This window comes from Vigna radiata, chromosome 6 (assembly GCF_000741045.1).
Source record: "Vigna radiata var. radiata cultivar VC1973A chromosome 6, Vradiata_ver6, whole genome shotgun sequence".
Taxonomy (NCBI): Eukaryota; Viridiplantae; Streptophyta; class Magnoliopsida; order Fabales; family Fabaceae; genus Vigna; species Vigna radiata.
The window spans coordinates 30,714,074-30,736,007 of NC_028356.1; the positions used below are offsets into that span (position 1 = coordinate 30,714,074).

Here is a 21,934-nt window from a genome sequence, read left to right on the forward strand (position 1 = left end):
ATTAAGTTGGAAAGCTATTCCTAAATTGTGATCCAATCAAATAATCTCATTCTTGTTAGAGGCTTGTACATGATCTAAAGGATGGGCTAGATATAAAGTCTTGCACTTAAGGCAATAATTCATTCAACCAAGAGTGAAAGAATCACACTTAAAGTTCTTAGGTTCTAGGTTGCAAGAATGAGTCTAGATTTACTTTAGAGTACTTCCAAGACATTGAATGAACGACACACTAAGTATAAAAGATAAATGGTAATACAATAGAAAAATAAGAGATTAAATCCAACCTTAACACATATTTATCATTATATTCCTTAACATTATTATTTTTGTTTTTATAATTTTCACAATCAACTCAAACATTGTTTTAATGAATCTAATCCATCTCTAAATATTGGAGAATCTTAACAAATCCATGTAGATATAATAACTCTGAGTCAATTGTACTACAACTAACTTAATGCATTGGTCAATAAGTTGTAAAACTAAATAATTCTTTCAAAACTTGATATTTTGTGATATTATGATTTTTAAGATTTAAGCTCCAATAAACATAAAAATTTAGACATAAAGACTTTTAAAACTTAATCCTAAACATAAAAATTTCATTCAAAGTTTTTTCATCACATACCAACAAATATATTATTCATTCTCACAATAAAAATGTTCAATTAACACCTCGACCAACATAAAATGAAAAAGAAAAAAAAAAGTCTCCACAAAAGTGTTACTTGTTAAAAAAAATAAAAAATCCAAAGAAGGTAGCTCACTCTCCTCCCTCGTCTAAGTTCTTTAATAAGACCAATAGTAATAGTAAATCAAGTGATCAAAACCTTCCACACCAAAAACCATTTTTCATAAAATGTTTGCTGACCAACTAAAAGAACAATGACTTTGATGGAAGAAGAAACATTCCTCCATTTTCCCTTCCAACTCCCTCTCTTTTAATATTAATAAGTTTGAAAATAATTAATTAATGACAAATTATGTTTGCTCATTATTACTAATGCAAGAATAATAAAACTTGAGTTCACTGAATGAGTCATGCAGTAATGAGAATTTGCATGATGATATGTTCATAAAATCAACTTGGATTTAGTTGGTTGCTTGACAATTTGATAGAAAAGTTTTACATTATAATGTAACTAATATGTTTACTTTTAAGCACAAAGTTACATCAAAGAAAATCAACACAAAATAAAAATAAATAAGTAAAATGAAACAATAAAAAAAATTATATGTCATTTAACAATTAAAAGATAACAAATTATTGACATGGTATTAATATATAAAATAAATAGGTTTAAACCTCTTTTTGGTCCCTAAGTTATAAGTGGATGTTCAGTTTAGTCCCCGTTTTTAAAAATGTAAATCTTTGGTCCCTAAGTTATAAAAAATGTATCAAATGAATCCTTTTCTGACTTGAAATACTGTTTTTGGTTGTTTCTTAACAACTGCACTGTTTTTGGTTGTTTATTAACAACTGCTACATCTTTATATTGCTCTAATTTGTTTCTTAATAATAACAGCACTTTAGATTGCTCTTTGTACTTTGACCATGAACATCAAAAAAGGACTCATTTGATACATTTTTTATAACTTAGGGACCAAAGATTTACATTTTTAAAAACGGGGACTAAACTGAACATCAGCTCATAACTTAGGGACCAAAAAGAGGTTTAAACCAAATAAATATTATATATCTTTATAATTTATTAGTCTACTAAAAATATGTTTAAGTACCATTTAAATGATAGGTTCAAACAGTATAATTTGCCCGAACCTAAAACTAGACGGTCAACCTAAATTATAATTTTATATCATATGTTATGTGAATGACCACTCTCATTATTATTTTAGAAAGCTTAACTTTGTCATTATCATGCTAATGACACTCATTGCATGTATTATCAATTATTATAATTCCAAATTATCATATACGTGGTCTTTTCTTAACACTCTTTCTTCTCGAATCTTAAATATGCCCTAAACAAACAGCATGTCCTTTTTTACTTTCCTCATTAATCTCAATTTCTATTTCAGCAAAGGAAGTTGGTGAAACCCTCTTTTCGTGTCACAAAAATAAACTAAATTTCTTAGTACAGTAAAATAACGAAAAATTAAAATAAAGTGGAGAGAAAAAAAAATACTTGGACTCAAAGGAAAGTGTTTGTCGGGCATACAAAAATGGATAATGATACTTAGACAACATTTGAACATTATTTACGTGTCATTTTGTGATTGGTCCATGGTGATATTTATAATTATTATTATTGATTGTGAAATAATTTTGAACTAATCACAGAATGACACGTAGATGATGTTTAAATATTATAAAAAAATGTGGTGTAAGTATCATTATCCTACAAAAATTCATTAAAGTAATCTACTATGTTTCTAGAGATATATATTTTAATGTTCACTACTGCTATGTTGTTTTAAAATGTTTTCTTTTAATATTCATCCCAAAATATTTGAACTAATAATTGCTTATTATTATCTTTTCTGTTTTACAGGCTTCATTAATTACCCTTTAAGAATGTGAATTTGACTCACTAGAACAACAAATCACCAGAGATTTCCTAAAATATGTGAATCAAATGATACAAAATTATTTTAATTTAATCACTGATCTCAAATTTAAATATGGATATGCAAGTATCTTATAGATCAATATAAATGCACATTAAAATCTGTTAAAGGGAATAACTGAAATAGCCTATGATGCAAGATATAAAATGTTTCCTTGATTTCAAGTGAAGCATATATTCATTATTCGTATTCAAATGAAACTATTTCGAATAGTTTTTTTTAATATATATATATATATATATATATATATATATATATAAGAAAATTTTGAATATGAAGCTTCAAAAACCATGCGAAACATATACAATTTATGTATAAGTTTTATTTTTCCTAATATATCATTTGTTGCTTTATCTTTTTCTCCCATTCTTTTCTTGCTTTTCCAAGATTTCTTATGAAAGTTTGAGTTCCCCTTAAGCTAAAAACTACTTTGAGTGACTACTATTTTTCATATGGGAAACCTAGATACGAAACTCCAAAGACCAAACCAAACACGTAAAAAAGTACACTTGTTAAGGTATATAATTTTGCTTATTTAATGTGTATCAATCATTTTCCTCTTTTTCTTATAAGATCTATCGTGTATTTATAATTTTTTCCTTAAATGAAAAAAATAAAAGAAGGATTATGTACGTAACATTCATACCATGTCTATTTCTCTAGAATTTATCATTCATTACATCTTATAATAATATAAATATTATTTCGGTATATTTAATAGTCTTGTATTCATATTAATTAGAAGTTAAGGCCAATAACATTTTAAATATGTCTACTTTCTCCAACATATTGAAATACCATAATTTCATACTCTAAAACAATAATACTTTGAATGCAGTAATTAATTGATCATAATGAGGTTATCTCAATTAATTTGCAATCGAAACAAAAGAAAAAATATAAGAAAAAATAAAATCACAATTTTCATTCTATAAGATTTTTCCAACCTCAAATGAAAACAATATAAATCAATTCTTAATATGAAATGCATGTCGGTAGATTATAATTAGACATTGATTTGCATGTGGAAGTCACTCTAAGATGAAAATAAATGAATAATATAGAATTGAATGATGAAGATGGGAGATTGAAATGGACCTCATCATCCATGCATGAGAGTGAGAGTGAAAGCATAACCACTTTCCATATGAAAAGGCCCACATAACTTGAAAGCATGAATGAAGGCCCATGAACAAAACCAATGTGTGTATGTGTGTGTGATCTTTCCCAATTATAGGTGGGTGACTATTTTGCAGCAATCCCATCATCATGAAACAATGCCCAATACAGTCCACCTAGATCCTTTTTGTGGGTCACTTTCTCTTACTCTCTCTCTTCTTGTCCTCACTTTCTTCCTCTTCCCCACCTTCCTCGTGATGTGTTTTCTCCATGGACTCTAATAACATGCAAATGTTTCATCTTTCAATGCACCATTAATGATTTCAGCTCCAAGTAGTATCTTTGTTCTTCTTCCCTTTAGTCTATCATAACATAAGACACTGTTGATCTTGGTAAAGTAAGGTTTCAGATTCAACTTTTATAAATAAAAAAACAAAAACAAAAACAAAATCAGTTAACTATAGAACTGTATTTTTTTATATGGATTCATTCGATTGTCAACAAAATCAGTAAATATTTTTTACATTTATGACATGATCACTAAAAAAACACATCTTGATCAATGCTCATTTTTTTCAAAAAGAGATTACTAGTTAACCTAAGAAACTATTTTGAGATGAAAAAGGAGATCTATCTAAATCATATACTATTTTTCATTTTTCATTGTCATCGGGTCATAAATGATTGTTAATAAGTTTATTGAGTTTTGTAATAATTACTTTAAAAATTTATATTCTTAGTGGTCTTTAATTAATTGACAATTTTAAAAAATACTAAATTCTGTAAAGATTCCATGTATGTATGATATAATTTTAAAAGAAAACCTATTTTGAATAAGCTTAGCTATATACAAAATTAGAATCACTAATTTTCAACTGAAATATTTGTTAGGAATCTGTAAAAAAAATCAACATTTATATGAATTTGAAAAGAAATAATCAAGATAAAGTTTTTTGAAAAAAAAAATTATAGTGGGAACCTAATATTATGAAAATACAAAGAAAAGTGTTTTTAATCTATTTTTGTATGATTTCTAATAAATAAAAAAGTCACCTAATGGAATTTTATTCTGAAATGTACTTGGTTTTTTATTAGCTCCGAAAAAAGTGAGATTCAGTTGATATTCTAAAACCCCAAAAAAGCAGGGTCAAATCCGTCAAAACAAAACCTAAATGATCTTGAAGATAAGCATTCAGTGGCACATTTGATATTTTACGTCAAATTTAAGTCTGATATGGTAACAAAGCATGCATATAAGGCCAAACCTCTCCCTCCACTGATCCACAATGCTTTTTCTCCCTTCTTTCATCTTCCTCCCTTTTCACCTCATTATTATCCCAAAATTGCAGAGTTTCTCATCCCAGAAAACATGAAGGGAAGGTTCCTATTTCTGTCGGTGCTCTTGTATTCCACCTTTCATGTCTCCTTCTCCATTATCGATGGTAAGCTACAAATTAATCATTCATTTATAATGCATTTATACTCATACATCTATTATATGTATATTTAAGCACTTAATGCTTTACTAATTAAAGTAGATTTTGTAATGAAACTTTGTACAAAATTTTAATCTTTAGACTTCATTACTGCCATTATACACTGCTTACTTATAAGGGTATCCTTGTTATACAAAAATACCTCTCATCTTCATTAGCAAACCCAATACTCCCTTTGTATAGTTAAATTTGAGTGTATTTGGTTGCAATTCATTTAAGTGCATTTATATCTATTTCGAGTTAGATATACAGGAAAAAAAAACACAGAAGTTATATATAAATGCAAAAGATTATTAAAATACAAAAAGACAAGCCTCATTCTAAAAGTAAGTTCAAATAAGTCAAGTCTAAATCTATATATATTTTTATTTCTCATGTATAAGACTGTTCATTAAAAAAGTATAAATTGTTAAACGAGGTCTAAATCAAGTCCTCAATTAGAAATTGGGCACTAGAAAATCCAAGTCCCCTATTATTAGAGAGAAAAATCTATATATATATATATATATATATATATATATATATATATATATATATATATATATATATATATATATATATAACACAATTCTATTTTACAAGTCATTTATAAAAATAAATTATGTTAAGTTCTTCATGTGTGTTTAAAGTCACCTAGGCAAACCACTATTGAGTCATATTCCTATGTTATCTATGAATAAAAAGTTTTTTTTATTAAGAAAAAGTAAATTAACTTCATGATGAATTATTAATTAGAGTGGATTATACAACATTTGTGTAAAGGAGATAAGATAATTCATAGGTACTAAAATTTGAAGACTATTTAATGTGACATGTGCCTCACTCATGCATGTTGGTAGTGAATGAAAAAGGTAGAAATCAAAGTGTAGGTATTACAATATCCACAGAGGGATGAATTTATTGTAGTAATGTTCCTTGATGTGGACATAATTTATGCATGTACCCTTCATAATAATATTATTTTTTTTTTCCTTTCACTGTTGGGGTCACTGCCCTAGCTATACGACGGTGACCGTAGTGTTGCACGGCTGTCATAAATTCCATATTTTAAATTCGTGATGGGACCCACAGTTTAGGGTAAGCAGAATGCATGCATGTTGCTCTGGAATTTCACATGGCCCTGTGTGTTGCTAGGGACATGTAGCACACACATGCCTTCAGAGATGCACTTTCTCGGGACACTGTTCCGTATGGTAAAAACTACCCTATGCCCGTTTTTGCAGCAGAGATTTTAGGATTTGGATTAGGTTGGACCCTAATTGTCTGTAGCAACTTTTTTACAAATACAGTTAAAGTAGAAAAAAAAAAACACTAAAATCTTTTTAGTTTCCATGGCATCTACATTTTAGTTTAGAAGTAATTTGATCAAAATTTGAAATTCTATGGCATTCCTCTTTAATATTTTCTTCTACTAAATAAATGCATCATTTATAGAAATAAATCCATTTTATTTTTATCTAACAGAAATAAAATTTAATTGAATAAAACGTGTGAACTAACCTCTCCGGTGAACGGTGAGCACAGGACTGGTGGCGAACGGGAACTTCGAGTTGGGTCCGAAGGCGTCGGATCTGAAAGGAACGGTGGTGGTGGGAGGCAGCAAGTCGATTCCAGAATGGGAGATATCGGGGTTCGTGGAGTACATAAAGTCGGGGCAGAAGCAGGGGGACATGCTGCTGGTGGTGCCGGAGGGGGCGTATGCGGTGCGGCTGGGGAACGAGGCGTCGATAAAGCAGAACATAAAGGTGCTGAAGGGGATGTACTATTCAATCACGTTCATGGTGGCTCGGACGTGCGCGCAGGAGGAGAGGATTAACATCTCGGTGACGCCGGACTGGGGAGTGATACCGATCCAGACGTTGTACACGAGCAGCGGGTGGGACCCGATTGCGTTCGGGTTCAAAGCGGAGAGCGAGACGGTGGAGATGCTGATTCACAACCCTGGCAAGGAGGAGGACCCCGCCTGTGGGCCCCTCATTGATTCGGTTGCTCTCAGGACTCTCTATCCTCCCAGACCTACAAACCGTAAGTTACACTTTTTTCCTCCTTTCTTATTATAATTATTATTATTACTACTCAAAAAAAAAAACACTTTTTAATGTTTCTGTATTTAAATACTTTTTTAATTAAAAAAATTAAATAAAAGTGTAAAAAAAATATGCATGTTAAATAAGAGAATTTTTTGCATATGATTACAATTTCTCCATTTTTTATATTTATAAATAAATTTCATAATTACAATGTGTATGTTTTAAAAATCATGATATTTTAATAATTTCTTTTAACAATATTTTATTCATATGTTTGAATTTATATTTAAAAAATATTTAAAAAAACTAATCACAAGTTACCCATACGTCTTATTAAAAAGTTATCAACCAATAATATTAAGTTATATATATTAAATTTTAACATATTATTTTTTAATTAACTTTGATATATGATATTGTATTTAAATATTAAAAAAAAGTATTTTTAAAAAGAAATAATTTTCATCCGAATACGGAAAATTAAATTAAAATTTAAAAAGGAAAAAAAGAAATTCATTTTAATAATGTTTTTTTTTACTTTTTATCGTTTTTTCTAATTTTTAGTTTTGAACATAATGATATAAATGATAAACATATAAATATGGTTTAATTCCTAAACATACAACAAGTTCAATTACGTAATGTAATTAAATTTCTCAAAATTACTTGTCGTTAAAACGTTTTTTAATCAACTTAATATTAAATTCGAGATTATTTTATCGTTAAACTATAATTAATATCTTTTACATGAAAATAAATCGGTAAGCTTTTCAAACTAATTCCGGTTTGTTTGATGTATTTATCTAATTAACTTATTTCAAAATAGATATGTTTATACTTTTTTAATAAACAATCTTAATCAACTGAAATAAATATTTTTTTAAATTATTTATTCAAAAGAAATATTTTAATTAAACAATCAAATCATAATGTTGAAAACGCGTTCAAGAATCGAATTCTGTTCACCCAAGTAAACTCAATCAAAATTCACCTTTGTTTAGTTGTGATGATTAAGGCATTGGAGTTAATTAATTAATATTACTTCCTCTAATAGATATTATTGTTTTAGGACGTTGATAGTGTATATGCATTGGAACTTGAATTAGACAAAACTTAAAAAAAAATTCAATTTCCTAAGGGACTGTTTGGTTACACTCGAATAAAAAGTTGATTACATATCATACTTGGTTTGAAGAGAAAAAGCGATTTTAATGGAAAAGAAAGTGACAGTTATTTTCTTGTTTGATTTAAAAGAAGAAAAGAAAAGAGATGTTTAAAATTAAATTATTTTATATCAACTTGAAATTTCAAAATACATATAAGATTCTTTTTTTAATACACACGAAATGTTTTAAATCTTTCTTTTAAAACTTTGTAATGTTGAAGGAAACAAAAATTCAGGGAGAGATTTTGTTCTCCATCAATTATATATATATATATATAATATAAGTTTGTTTTAAATAACATTCCCTTTCATATACTTTTAATCATTTTTAATATAGATTCAAATATGTTAAAAAGTAATTTATTTTAATAAGTATTGTTTCTCATTTATTAACTCTCTCCCGATTTAAAAAAAATGAAATTTTAAAAGTTATAATTTTTTAAGACATTTAACTAATAAAAAAAAAGACTGTTTTTAACACGGTTCTTTTAAAATTATAATCGCATTAAATTATAACTTTTCTTATTAATTCCACGTAATAAATACTTACATTGAATGAAAGCATGGTAGCAGAATGAATAAACCTTTAATTCTAAAAAATTGCTTTTGTCTCTTAGGTTACGTTTTTTTTTCAGTTCAAATGGCCTAATTTTTTCTTTTAAAAGTGAATATTTTAAAACAATATATGACTTTGGTTAACCTTGAAGTGTAACTCGATTAAACTTTGAAAATAAAACTGAAACTCTAAAAGTATTTATTTAAAATAATTTATAACGTTTGACTTAATAAGTTAATTTATTCAAAACTTGACGCGAGGATTTATTTTAATTTTAAAATTATAACTTTCATTTGTTTTTATATAAAGTAATATTATTAGTTTTTGCAAGATTTTTTTTCTAAAATATCTTGTTTAAATTATTCTTTGTGAGAAGAAAAGACAATTCAGAGAAAGCTGGACAACACAACCTTTTATAAAATGATGGGTCTAGAAATCCCAGTTAGAAAAAAATAATAAAAATAAAAGGAAAAAAATAAAGTGAATTAAAGAAATTTAATTTAAGACACTAAAATGTTATGTTACATAATGATGAAATCTTGACACAAATATTTTTTACAATTATTTAACACTTTTTTTATATTATTTTATATTTTACTAATATAAAAATTCATTTTCTGCAACTTCATATCAATGTGTGTGAAAATATTATTTTCGTAATTATAATCTTAACTCTTTCGTTAGCTATACCAAATAATCACAAACACATGCACACAAGGTGTTTGATTTGATGTAACATTCTTTGTAGTTATTGCTACATAGCTGTTTGGTGAAATTGCTGCCTAGCTGTTTGATGAAATGTTTATCAATCATAGAAAGAACACAACTAAAAACAAACATCAATAGTAAGAGAAAGAAGATGGATTAAACCTCTAAAAGGTTATATAAATATATATATATATATATATATATATATATATATATATTATTATATTATATTATATGGTGTTTATGCATAGATATATGAGAAAATTAAGTAAAAACAGGTTGGAAGTGGTCCTACACTAATAGTTCATCATATTATCTAGGTAGGTAGGATGTTCCAATCATATTTATGAAATGCAATTATGCATCTTATAGTACAAAAAGCAGCATAAATTCAAATTCAGAATGTGTCTGAGACTAGAATATAACATCTGTGTTCTTACTCGGTCTTAATTGCATGTGATGTGGAATCAGTTCACTGTTCATTACTTACCTAGGTGAATAAAAAGGTTCTGATTGAACAAAACATTGCTCCCTTAAAAATAGGAAAAAATAAAACACTGTACTGAAAATTAAATGAGTGTTTCTGTATTAGTGTGTATGTGTTTGTGTTAAATTATACATACAGGACCACAACATGCAATCAATAACCAACTATCCCCTTTATTTCTTTAGTTATGCACAATCAGTCTCACTCATAATTCAACTATACATATATGCATTAATGATATATACATATATATATATATATATATATATATATATATATATATATACTTTTTGTAAAAACTTATATAGGGATTTGGATTTATTTTCATTGAATATCCCCAATGAAAGGCATGGAGATCTACAAAACTTTAATTTCTTAACCTTTTAACTTCTTTTGCACCCACTTTCACATATAAATTAAATTAGTGGTTGATCAAACATTCTTTTAAAATGTAATACTCAAAAATGGCAGTTCTATCATTATTATATTCTCAAAAGTATTGTTGGAAATCATTAAAGAAGAAGGGAATTTAATATCTAATTTAATTTTATAAAATTAACTTATACATTTACATTAATAATACTTTGACAATATTTTTTTGACCATATTTTAACATCATCTTTGTGTCACTTTCTGTTTGGTTTATGGTGGTATTTATAATTATTATTATTGATTATAGAGTAATTTTAAACTAATAAAATAATAACACGTAAATAATGTTAAAATACTATAAAAAATGTTGTGAAAGTATCATTATCTTACATCTAATAAGTTAGCTGGAAGTATTTTAAAACCTAACTACAATATTTCCTTTGATGAAATCTTAAGAGTGGTTATTCTTATATGCATGTGTTAATTAAAATTAGTTGGATCATGACATTTTTATATTTATTTAATATACATTACAAGAATAAAAGGTTATAAAAATGTAATTTTTTTTATTTTTTTAAAGAATAATTATATTTTAACACGCTTTTTTACTTTAATATTCAAGTGACATCCAGTGAATTTCCTAATCAACTTTTTCAACCAATCAAATTACACAATTTAAAAAGTTACTAATATTTTACCACGTCAAATGAATGTAACTGACACATAAGCGTGTTATTGTACTGCTTATTAATGTAAAATGAATGTAAAATATTTACGTGGATGAAATAATATTTATGATTTGATGAAATTATGTGACATTCGTTGACAGAGAACCTATTGAAGAATGGTGGATTTGAAGAAGGACCGTATGTGTTTCCGAACTCATCATGGGGTGTGATAATCCCACCGAACATTGAGGATGACCATTCTCCTCTGCCAGGGTGGATGGTGGAGTCCTTGAAGGCAGTGAAGTACATAGACTCAGAGCATTTCTCAGTCCCTCAGGGCACAAGAGCAGTGGAGCTAATAGCAGGAAAAGAGAGTGCCATTGCTCAAGTGGCAAGAACAATCCCTGGCAAAACCTACGTGCTCTCATTCTCTGTAGGGGATGCCAGCAACTCCTGCGAAGGCTCCATGATTGTGGAAGGATTTGCAGGCAAAGACACCATCAAAGTGCCCTACGAATCCAAGGGCAAAGGAGGGTTCAAACGTGCAGCCCTTAAGTTTGTGGCTGTTGGACCAAGAACAAGAATCATGTTCCTCAGCACCTTTTACACTATGAGAAGTGATGATTTCTCTTCACTCTGTGGACCTGTGGTTGATGATGTCAAGTTGATAAGCCTGCGTAAACCATAAGACTTTCGATCATCCATAAGGGTTTCTCAGCCTTTGAGATTATCATATATATATATATATATATATATAGTTAGAGAATAATTTTATAAGCATGTGTTTCTTATAATTTCTGTCTTTTCTTTTTTACCAAGAGAGGCCTGGGAGTTATGACTATGATCTTCATTCTCATATATGGAAATAAGTGTGTATAACAAGTATTATTATATCATCTATAGACTTATACTATATACAAGTGGAGGGTTTCTAACCCCTTTCATGTATTTTCAATAAATTATGCTCAAAAATATATATAGATTATTCATATATAAATAAAAATAAAATTTCACTCTAATTCATCTTCTATCATGTCATTGTTGTTGATTTTGAAGAAAAAAATATTTATATACACTAAAAATATTTATCAATACATGATATATTATATACCTTTAGTAATATATATGATGTGATAAGAAGAGAGGAATAGAAAGTAAATAAATATTAACATGTGTATATAAAATGAAAGTGTATCTTTATCATTATTCGATATTATAATTCATAATTTGACTTTTTTTAACTAGAGGTTGGGAAGTCACTCAATTAATTTTAAAGATTTGGATAAGGTTATTGTAACATTTTTAAATCTCCTCTTATTAGTCATTTTTTTTTTCTCTCAAAAATTCCTAGGGAAAATCCTATATATATTTTCTTCTTTGAAAAAATCAATAGGTTGAGAACTTAAAGACCCGTGATTATTGTTTTCGAAAACTTTTCTTATGATATTAATTTCATTAAAAGTTTTGAAAAACTTGTTTTCAAAAATAAGTAAACCAAAATAACTTATGTGTTCAAAGTTGCATTATAATTTACTTTCTGGTAGATCAAGGGAAACATTAACAATTCAATAAGATAAGGAGTTAGATAAAATAAGATCATTAACATGGCAATTGATTAATTTTAACATAAATAAATAATTAAATAAGCACGTGTCAAAGTTCATATTAGTACATAATATAAATTTATTTGAAATCAAATAAGCACTTGAATATAAAATGAAAAAACAACTAAATCAAATCAATTTAGTGGAAGATTCTTTAACCTTCGTCACAACTAAACCTAAAAATTATAGACTAATATATCTTTTTAACCAGAATGATAACAATGCGTAGTTATAATACCACTTTAACAACCTTCTACACCTATATTACATTAACTTTAACAACATTTGCTGACATTTTAGTAAATAAAGATAAATTTGTTTTTGTCAGGAAATCAACATAAAAGTAGATGTAAGAAGTTATTTTTTTTTATATTGATTACTATTGTATTTGATGCGAGAGTCATGTTTTATGTTTGTGATTGGTGTAATTGACATAAAAAGATTTTTTTTAAAATTTATTTTTCATACTTATATTATTACTCATTTATTTTTTTTATGTTATCATTTTTATCTACTTTTATTGCTTCATCTCAATTGTCATCCACCTCCATGAAAGAAAAGTAATAAAAAAAAATATTCACCTATTATAACAAGTCTAAAAATACTTATTACCATAAGTTGGACTAATTATTACAAGTATTCAAAGATCTGTCATAATAAGTTAGACTTACTATGTTCATATACTTTTTATAATAAGTTGAACTTATTATGTTAGATATTTTAATATTTATTATAGTAAGTTAGCTTATTATGTCAAGTATTTTAATATTTGTCATAGTAAGTTCAGTTACAATGTAAAGTCTATCAATGCATGTACGATGACAGATATTTGTACACTTGATATAATAAGTTCAATGTATCAAGTCAGGTCTTTCGGTGACGTAAAAATATATATATTTTCTATATCGCCTACAACTATGATACCAAAATAACTATAATAGGAAGTTGTATACATCTAACATAATGTTGTCGTCCCAAACTTAACATGTCTAAGACACGACATTCAAAATTTTGCTTTATTTATTAAATATACAATATATTTGTAATATTAGATATGTTATAAAAAAATTAATATTGAAATTTCTTGTAAATTTATGTTTAGTTATAATAGAATAAGCACCCATTACACATCAATATATAATATAATCATTAAGTATAATTCTTTTTCTATATGTAGGTCACTTTGATGCATTAGTATTTAAATGGACATGTTTATAAATATAATATTAAAGTAATTATATTATCTTCTACATAAGGTCAATTTAATAAAAGTGTTAGAAATGATTAATGAAAAAGTAATTAAAGTGTATTGGGGTCGTAAAGTAGAACACCTCGACCAACGTATCAACAGGGACGATATGACACCAACTATCTAAACTGGTAGTATTATGTTAAGAAAAATGAGTTACAAAAGGATTAAGGTAATTAATCACGAGTAAGTAATCCTTGAAACGAGAGACAAAGAATTTTAGGCCCATAAAGTACAAGATTGATACAGGTACTATAAATAGTCGTTGTTCACGAGTCATGTCAGCAGATTCATTTTATTATAGCATTTTTCACCTGTCATGTATCGTTGACTTGAGCATCGGGCTCCCCAACTAAGGACTTATATGGCTAAATCAGAAGAGACCACGCAAGTGAAAGCGCTCAAAGGCACATAAGCTTGAAAAGTAAAAGAGCGCAAGTAGACACATTGAAAACATGAGTACATCTCGATCTTTATAAGAACATTTTGGCACCCACCATGGGACCACTGGTGCAAAAACATCGTATAATGTCACGCGTTCAACGTCCAACCACTAAATAGTCACGTTAAAAATGATAGATGACATTTTTGTAAATAAATTCAATTGTAGAACGTCGAATTGTATGGAATTCGACGTTATATTATGGTAATCATTCTTTTTCTTCTTTTTTTAAAACCACCAATAATACGTCGAATCTGTATGGACTTCGACGTATTATTTGTCAACCAGAAGTCAAAAAGTAACCTCTTTTAATTATTTTTTTCTTTTTTTCTTTTAAACTACATATAATACGTCGAATTTTGTACGGGCTTTGACGTATTATTTTTCAGCTAGAAGACAAAGAGTTACCCCTTTTTAATTCTTTTTCTTTTAAACCACCAATTATACGTCGAATCTATAGGAGCTTCGACGTATTATTTGTCAACCAAAAGTTTTCCCTTTTTAATTTGAGCGAGAGATTGAAAATTCATTCAATTTATCTTAGCGCGCGGGACCTTCTTCTCTTCTCAAACTTTTCTCGAACGAAGTTTGACGACCATCACATGTAATCTTTCTTTCATTTGATACAAATGCATGTAAATTAACTACTTTATGTATGATTTTCGTTTGTTTTGACCGATTATTTTCGTGTTCTTGTCCTTCATAGGCGCATTTTGTTTTCTCTCTCACTGGTGGAAACACTTTATTCTAACGAACCCAATGAAGGTTAGTTTTCGTTTTTGTTTTAAAGAACTTATTTGTTTTTTTTTAACTTGTTTGTTTGTTGTTATTTGGTTGAATTTGTGTGTTGTTTTTTGTTTTTTGTTGATACTATATATTGATACTATACTACACGTTCATAGTTCATGCTTTATAAAATGCCAAAAACTAAAATTGGTTGTTTTTCTGCTTTTCAGGTCTCGTCTAAAAAAGGATCACAATTAATTAAAAAAAAATAAAAAATTGATTAACGTTAAAACTATTGATAAAATTAGACGTTAAATATAACTATTGATAAAATTAGACGTTAAATATAACGTCAAATTTTTTAAATTTGAAGTCGATTTAACATCTCCCGATATGACATCGTTCTCGAATTCGACGTAAAAGACCCAAAATATTCGACGTTATACGTTGTTTTTGTACTAGTGGACCAGGGTGGATTTTTGCAAACACACGGTGTCTACTTGCAACATGACCAACAATGACAAACCACAGGAAGAAAAAATCCTAACAAGTAATTCTTAGCATTATCATGTTTTAATTTTTATCTTTTATTTGTAAAGTTTTATTTAATAATTTTGGAAATATAAGCATTTGGTTTTATTTCTAAAATATCTTATATAGAAAAATGGAAATCTCAAATGAATTAAAAGATTAAAAAGGAGATAACTAAATTATCAGCAAAATCAGTTATCTAGACCTAGATACTTTAGTTACAAATTCAAGTACAAATTTCAAACCCATACCAGTTTGGCCCATTTGTCCAACGAAGAGAGGTTTGGCCGTTCAGTGAGTGTAGTTCGCCCAACAGACTATGTGTTATGAAAATATTTAAATATAAGGCTTTACAAAATTTTAAATGATTCTTTTAGGGAATATGAAACCAACCCTAAGAGAAAGATGAAAGAGAGGCATTCCAAGATTGTAGTCATCCATTAGCATCATTATTCTTCATATTTCTAGTGCTCAAAATGTATAAAAGTAACAAACTCCCTTATTCATTGGGATTAAACGTGTGTATCTTCACTCTTTGTGATTTCTAATATTCAATATACTTCTTTTCCATTACTCTTGTGTTCTACTCTTGTTCTTAACTCCATGACTATTGATTGCATAATTTTAGGTAACTAATTGTTGGAAAATAATTTAAAACATTGATTGAGATAGAACAACTAATAATTTGCCTCTAGATATAAAGTGTGATTAATTAGTCATTATAAACATCTAAATATCTAAACTTAATGCGAACTTTGGTAAACTATTTAAGAGATTAGGGATTTTACTATTAAGGTTTAGACTTTCCTCTAAGGAATTAGGTTTTGGTCACTTGTGATGTAAAGGTTAGATAAAAAAATTAGATTTATATTGTTTAGTGTTTTCATATTGATTTGCTGCATGAAATCTAATCTTGGTGAAGTTTCTATCATATAGTTATTTTTGAAAATTTACTTGCTTTATAGAATTTAGAATTTTATCATAACAATCAATATTTTTCATTACTTTAAAGTTTTTCGTCTTAAAAAGTGAATAAACATGGTTTTTCTAAACAACACGAGTCTCTTGGAAAAACAATATATGAACTTATCCATTTTATTACTGGTACGATTTGGTACACTTGCTAATATCATAACATGTTTTTGGCGTCGTTGTCGAAGATTTGAGTTTTGTTTAGTCAATTGTGTTTTATTTACCAATTTTGGTTTAAATTATTTATAATTTGTTTATATACTTTTCTTTCTATTTTTTGTGTATAGTTAATTTTTTAATATAAATAAACAATTATTACTAACTTATGTCATCTAGTGTTTTCTTGTTTTGTATGAGAATAGCTTTGACTTTTTGGGATGATGTTGTTATAAAACATTTTCACAATTTTTTCCTCAGTCAAAGGTAAACCAAGGGAAATAAGAAAGTTTTTCGTTCCACCAAGATTATGATGAAACATTGAGTCAAGCATAGTACAGATTCAAAGGATTGCTAAAAAAGACTCTTATTCATGAATTTGATAAGCCAACATAGATCAACATCTTTTTGAAAAGACTGAGAGCACAAACAAAGTTGATGTTAGATGCCTCAGCTAAAGGCATGATCAAGTCAAAGACACTTGAGGAGGCTAAGGCATTGATAGAGAATATGGCATCCAATGACTTTGAAGTGTAGAATAAGAGAATTCGAGTGAAAAAGAAGAGGATATTGGAGCTGTAAACCCAAGCTGTGTTGTTAGCTCAACACAAACTAATGACTCAATAATTGGAAGCTCTTATGAAGAAAATCTCAACACTTCCATAAGAGCTCCAAAATTTGTCTCAAGCCCAACACCAACAATCAGTTCAAAGTTGTGTGTTATGTGGTAGAGATCATGCTAATGGACATTGTGCTATGCAAAGCCAGCCTCAGAAGAGGAAAATTACATGGGAAATCAAGGTCATCCAGGTAATTATGAAAATTATAATCAAGGATGGAAGTCTCATCCAGGCATGGGAAAAGTCGAACTTTCAAATAGGTCACCTCAACAACACTAACAACAACATTCCTCTTGGAATGAAAGGATGTTAAAGCTTGAAGAAACACTTCAACAATTCATGCAAGTCCCTATCTCCAATCACAAGAGCACATAAGCATCCATTCGCAATTTGGATATGCAAATGGGCCAATTGGCACAAAACGTGGAGGAAAATTTTGAAAAAAAATTACAGCCAACACTAAGGTCAACCCAAAGGAGAATTGTAAGATTATCACAACTCGGAGTAGAAAGGTATAGAAGGAGAGAATGGAAAAAGGAAAGGTTAAAAAAATAATAGTGAGAAAAATGAGAGTGATGAGGAAAAAAATTTTAAAAAAAATGAAAAAAAAACGAGAATGAAGAAAAAATGAGTGAGAAGAATGAGGAAAGAGTTGAGGAAGGAAGTTAAGAGAATAAAGAGAAGGAGAAAATAAAAGAGAAAGGTATGGAAAATTTTCTTCCATACCCACCATTCCCTTCACAAAAAGACAAGGAGAATTAGTTTGCTCACTTCGTGGATATTTTCAAGAAGTTGAAGATCAATATTTCTTTCTCAAAAGCACTACAAAAAATGTCTGCTTACGCAAGATTCATGAAAGACTTGCTTACTAAGAAGAGGGAGTATATAGAAAAGGAGACTATTGAGGTTCAAGGAAATTGCAGTGCTATAATAAAAAGTTGTTGCCGCCAAAATTCAAAGAACTTGGTAGTTTCACTATTTCCTATACAATTGGAATTTTGGCCATTGGGAAAGCATTGATTGATTTGGAAGCTAGTATCAATTTGATGCCACTTTCTATGATGAGGAAGATGGGAGACTTAAAGCTGAAACCAACAAGAATTACTTTACAGTTAGTTTATCAGTCTATTGAATGCCCTTATGGAGTTATTGAAGATGTACTTGTAAAGGTGGACATATTCCCTTTTCTGGTTGATATTTTCATTCTTGAAGTAGAGGAAGATGTTTAGATTCCTCTCATTTTGAAAAGACTGTTTATGAAGACAACTAGAGAGATTATTGATGTTGATGATTGTCACTTAAAGGTGTGTGTACAAGATGAGACAATCACCTTTAATGTCTTAAAGTAATGCAATATCTTGGAGATGATGATAATTTTGGTTGAGGCTCGTGATGATCTCACTGTAGAAGAAGAAAGCAATGTAAAAGATGTGGTAAAACAATTAGAAAAGTTTCAAGAAGAATCTACAATTGTTGAAGAAGAAAAGTTGGTAAAGAAAAAAGTTAAAGACAAAAACCAATTGAACTTGAAGACGTTGCCAAAACATCTTAAATATGTTTTTTGTAGAAGGGAAAGTAAAGAAGTAGGTGATCATCAGTAATTCTTTATCAAACACTGAAGAAAAAAAATTTGGTTGCAATTTTAAAAGTAAATCAATAAGCAATTGGGTGGCACATCTATAATTTGAAAGGGATAAGTCCATCATATTGCATACATAAGATAATGCTGGAGAAAGATTACAAACCTATCACACAACCACAACGAAGACTAAATCCAACCATGAAGAAGGTGGTGATAAAAGAGGTACTTAAGTTGCTTGAAGCGAGTATGATCTATCTTATCTTTGATAGCATTTTGGTTAGTCTTGTGCATGTAGTTCCAAAGAAAGGAGGAATAATTGTCATTAGTGATGATAAAAATCAATGGAGTTCCACAAGGACAATCATTGAGTGGAGAATGTGTATTAATTATATGAAGTAGAATCAAGCCACTCGAAAGGATCACTTTCATTTACCTTTCATGGATTGAATGTTGGAAAGGTTAGCAGGGTAAACTTATTATTGTTTTCTTGATGGTTACTTGGGCTATAATCAGATTGTGGTGAATCTCAAGGATCAAGAGAAGACTACATTTACTTGTTCTTTATGCATGTTTTCTTATAGATGAATGTCGTTTGGTCTTTGCAACGCACCAACCACTTTCTAGAGGTGTATGCTTGCTATCTTTTTGGATTTGTTATGCATCTAAGTCTTCATGGATGACTTCTTCATATTTGGTTCATCTTTCAATCTTTGTTTAAAGAATCTTAAAATTGTATGTAAAGACAAGATTGCCTATAAGACTGAATTGTCTAAACGTCCTCATAAGTTTTGAAGTTTAACAAACAACAATAAACGAAATAAACATATAATAGTGTTATCATTAGAAAAATAATACAGCTAAAATATAAGTGGTTTTGTGAAATCTAAATACCTTGAGAAAAGCTTTAACAAACACACTAATACACGAACAGACTCACCACTAAACAATCTCATTACTAAATGTGTCAATGAGAGTTTTATTGAATTCAACTAGTATTATACATTGCTAAGCGATGATAAAACAAACTTTCAACATTTCTTGATAGATAAAAGTGTAAAAAGATGTTTTTAGAAAGTGCGCCAAAAGTCTTAAACGATGATCCATAAACTTATGTTGAAAGACACCTTGCTTAAGTTAGTAATACAGTCGATCGATTATCACAACCAATGATGCATAATATATGCATGGTATCTAAAGTCATACCTGAGACCTTTATTTATAATAGTTTAGATGAGCTTTTACCTTTTGTTGTCTTAATGACAACCCAATCATACATTAATTTACATTAAGAGGTTAAATAGTCATTACCATTGGTAACCTGATCATGAACAAACTGCTCGGCCATGTAATGAAGGAGGTCGGTCGAGCTTTTGAGGAGATCGATTAGGCTATTGGGGAGACTAGCCTGACTATTAAAAGGATCAGTTGGGCTATTGGGAAGCTCAACCGAGTTGCGGACCATCTAGATGGAGCTCGGCCTTGGAACATGGTCGTTAGGTAGACGACCTCGAAGTTGAAAGCCATGGGAGAGGTCGTCCATGTGGAACTTGGTCAATGAACAAGGTAAGCAGTGCTAGTAACCCTTTTGGCTCAGGTCGTTGAGGTTGCCCGATGACGACCACAGAGTGATTATAGCTTTAAGATGTCGAACTCCCCGGTCAGATATGGCATCATAGATATGGATGTTAGGCTGAGAGAGCAAGAACGAAAGAGAAGAAGCAAACAAATAGGACTTTACGATTTTGGGAAATTAGAGGGGAATCATTGTGTCGGTCACAATAGCGAACTAGGATAGAGGAATATGAAGGTGTCGTCCCTGTAGCCCTATACCTAGGGTTTTTAAATAGACGATCACACGCAAAGAAGAAGGATAGCCACGCTCTGGGGCCTTTAGTAGAGCCACCCTCTTGGGCCCCTTGTACATAATTACATCTCAAACTAAAAAAAATGGCATATTTAGAACGTTAAAGATAAACCAAATATATAAAATAAAATTGAAAAATTGTTGTTCCTAATACATCTAATAGTCTCACATTGCTTAAAAGTTAAGGTCAAGCGCAATTTAAATATTCTTTCCTCGTTTCATCTTCAGATGCACCTTTTAACACTAGTGCAAAAAAGGCTTTCGAAATTATTTAATATGCTTTGGTTTTAATAAAAATGAAGTCTTTCAAAATGCTCAGTTCTTTAAAGAATTGAGCCTATTCGTCTGCTAGGGTTAAAATTACATTCCCAACAAAATTTTTCCATTTGCACTGTTACATTAGTTCTCCACTATAAGAGCCATTTTGCTCCCTTTCTCGTCGCCAAACTCAAACCACGCTACCACTTTTCCCGTCATTCCTCCACTCTCATTCCTTTTCTTCTTTGTACCCAACGGGAAGTGTGTCGCCTCATTGTCACTATAAACATCCTTTTTCTTCCAATTTTGAAAGCAATTAGAGGTTTGTTATTTCGTTTTACATTTTTTTTTATCTTTCATAATTCTTTTTTTCTATTGCAAATATTTTTTTAATCTCTTTTATTCAATGTGAAGGTGGAAAGGTAGCGGTGACATTGTTTTCTTATGGGGAGCACGATGATTCTACAATGAAAAATACATGAGGATGGAGAGAAATTAAAACAATTTTTTTAACTATAGGAATACTCTTCAGTTAAAAAAAATCACAGTGTAAAGTAAAAAATAGGCTTTGATTATGAACCGAAGCCTAAAGTTATATATTTTTACCTTGTCTGAGCATGCTAAGGTTAAATAACTGAAGCATAATCTCCAAAATAATCGGTTCAAAAGTCCTTACCTGTACAAGGTTGTCAAACTTGAGAGTTTACGTAAACTCGTGAGAGTTCAGTAAACTCGTAAGA

General features: G+C 29.2%; 1 protein-coding gene and 1 long non-coding RNA gene across 3 annotated transcripts; one reads left to right on the top strand and one right to left on the bottom strand.

The window, feature by feature from the left end:
• Positions 1–3,540: 3,540 nt before the first annotated feature.
• LOC111241886 lies at positions 3,541–6,839 on the bottom strand. Of its 2 annotated transcripts, none has more exons than XR_002668272.1 (3): positions 6,705–6,839; positions 4,974–5,155; positions 3,541–4,070 (listed from the first exon to the last, which is right to left on the bottom strand). It is a non-coding gene; the product is annotated as an uncharacterized LOC111241886 (long non-coding RNA). The 2 variants fall into 2 exon arrangements; XR_002668273.1 differs by having other exon boundaries at positions 3,541–4,088.
• Positions 4,883–12,149, top strand: LOC106765187. The gene is made up of 3 exons (XM_014649718.2): positions 4,883–5,150; positions 6,729–7,229; positions 11,352–12,149. Exons 1-3 carry the CDS (start codon positions 4,943–4,945, stop codon positions 11,876–11,878), a joined length of 1,236 nt encoding a protein of 411 aa, XP_014505204.2. The 5' UTR covers positions 4,883–4,942; the 3' UTR covers positions 11,879–12,149.
• The last annotated feature ends 9,785 nt before the right edge of the window (positions 12,150–21,934 follow it).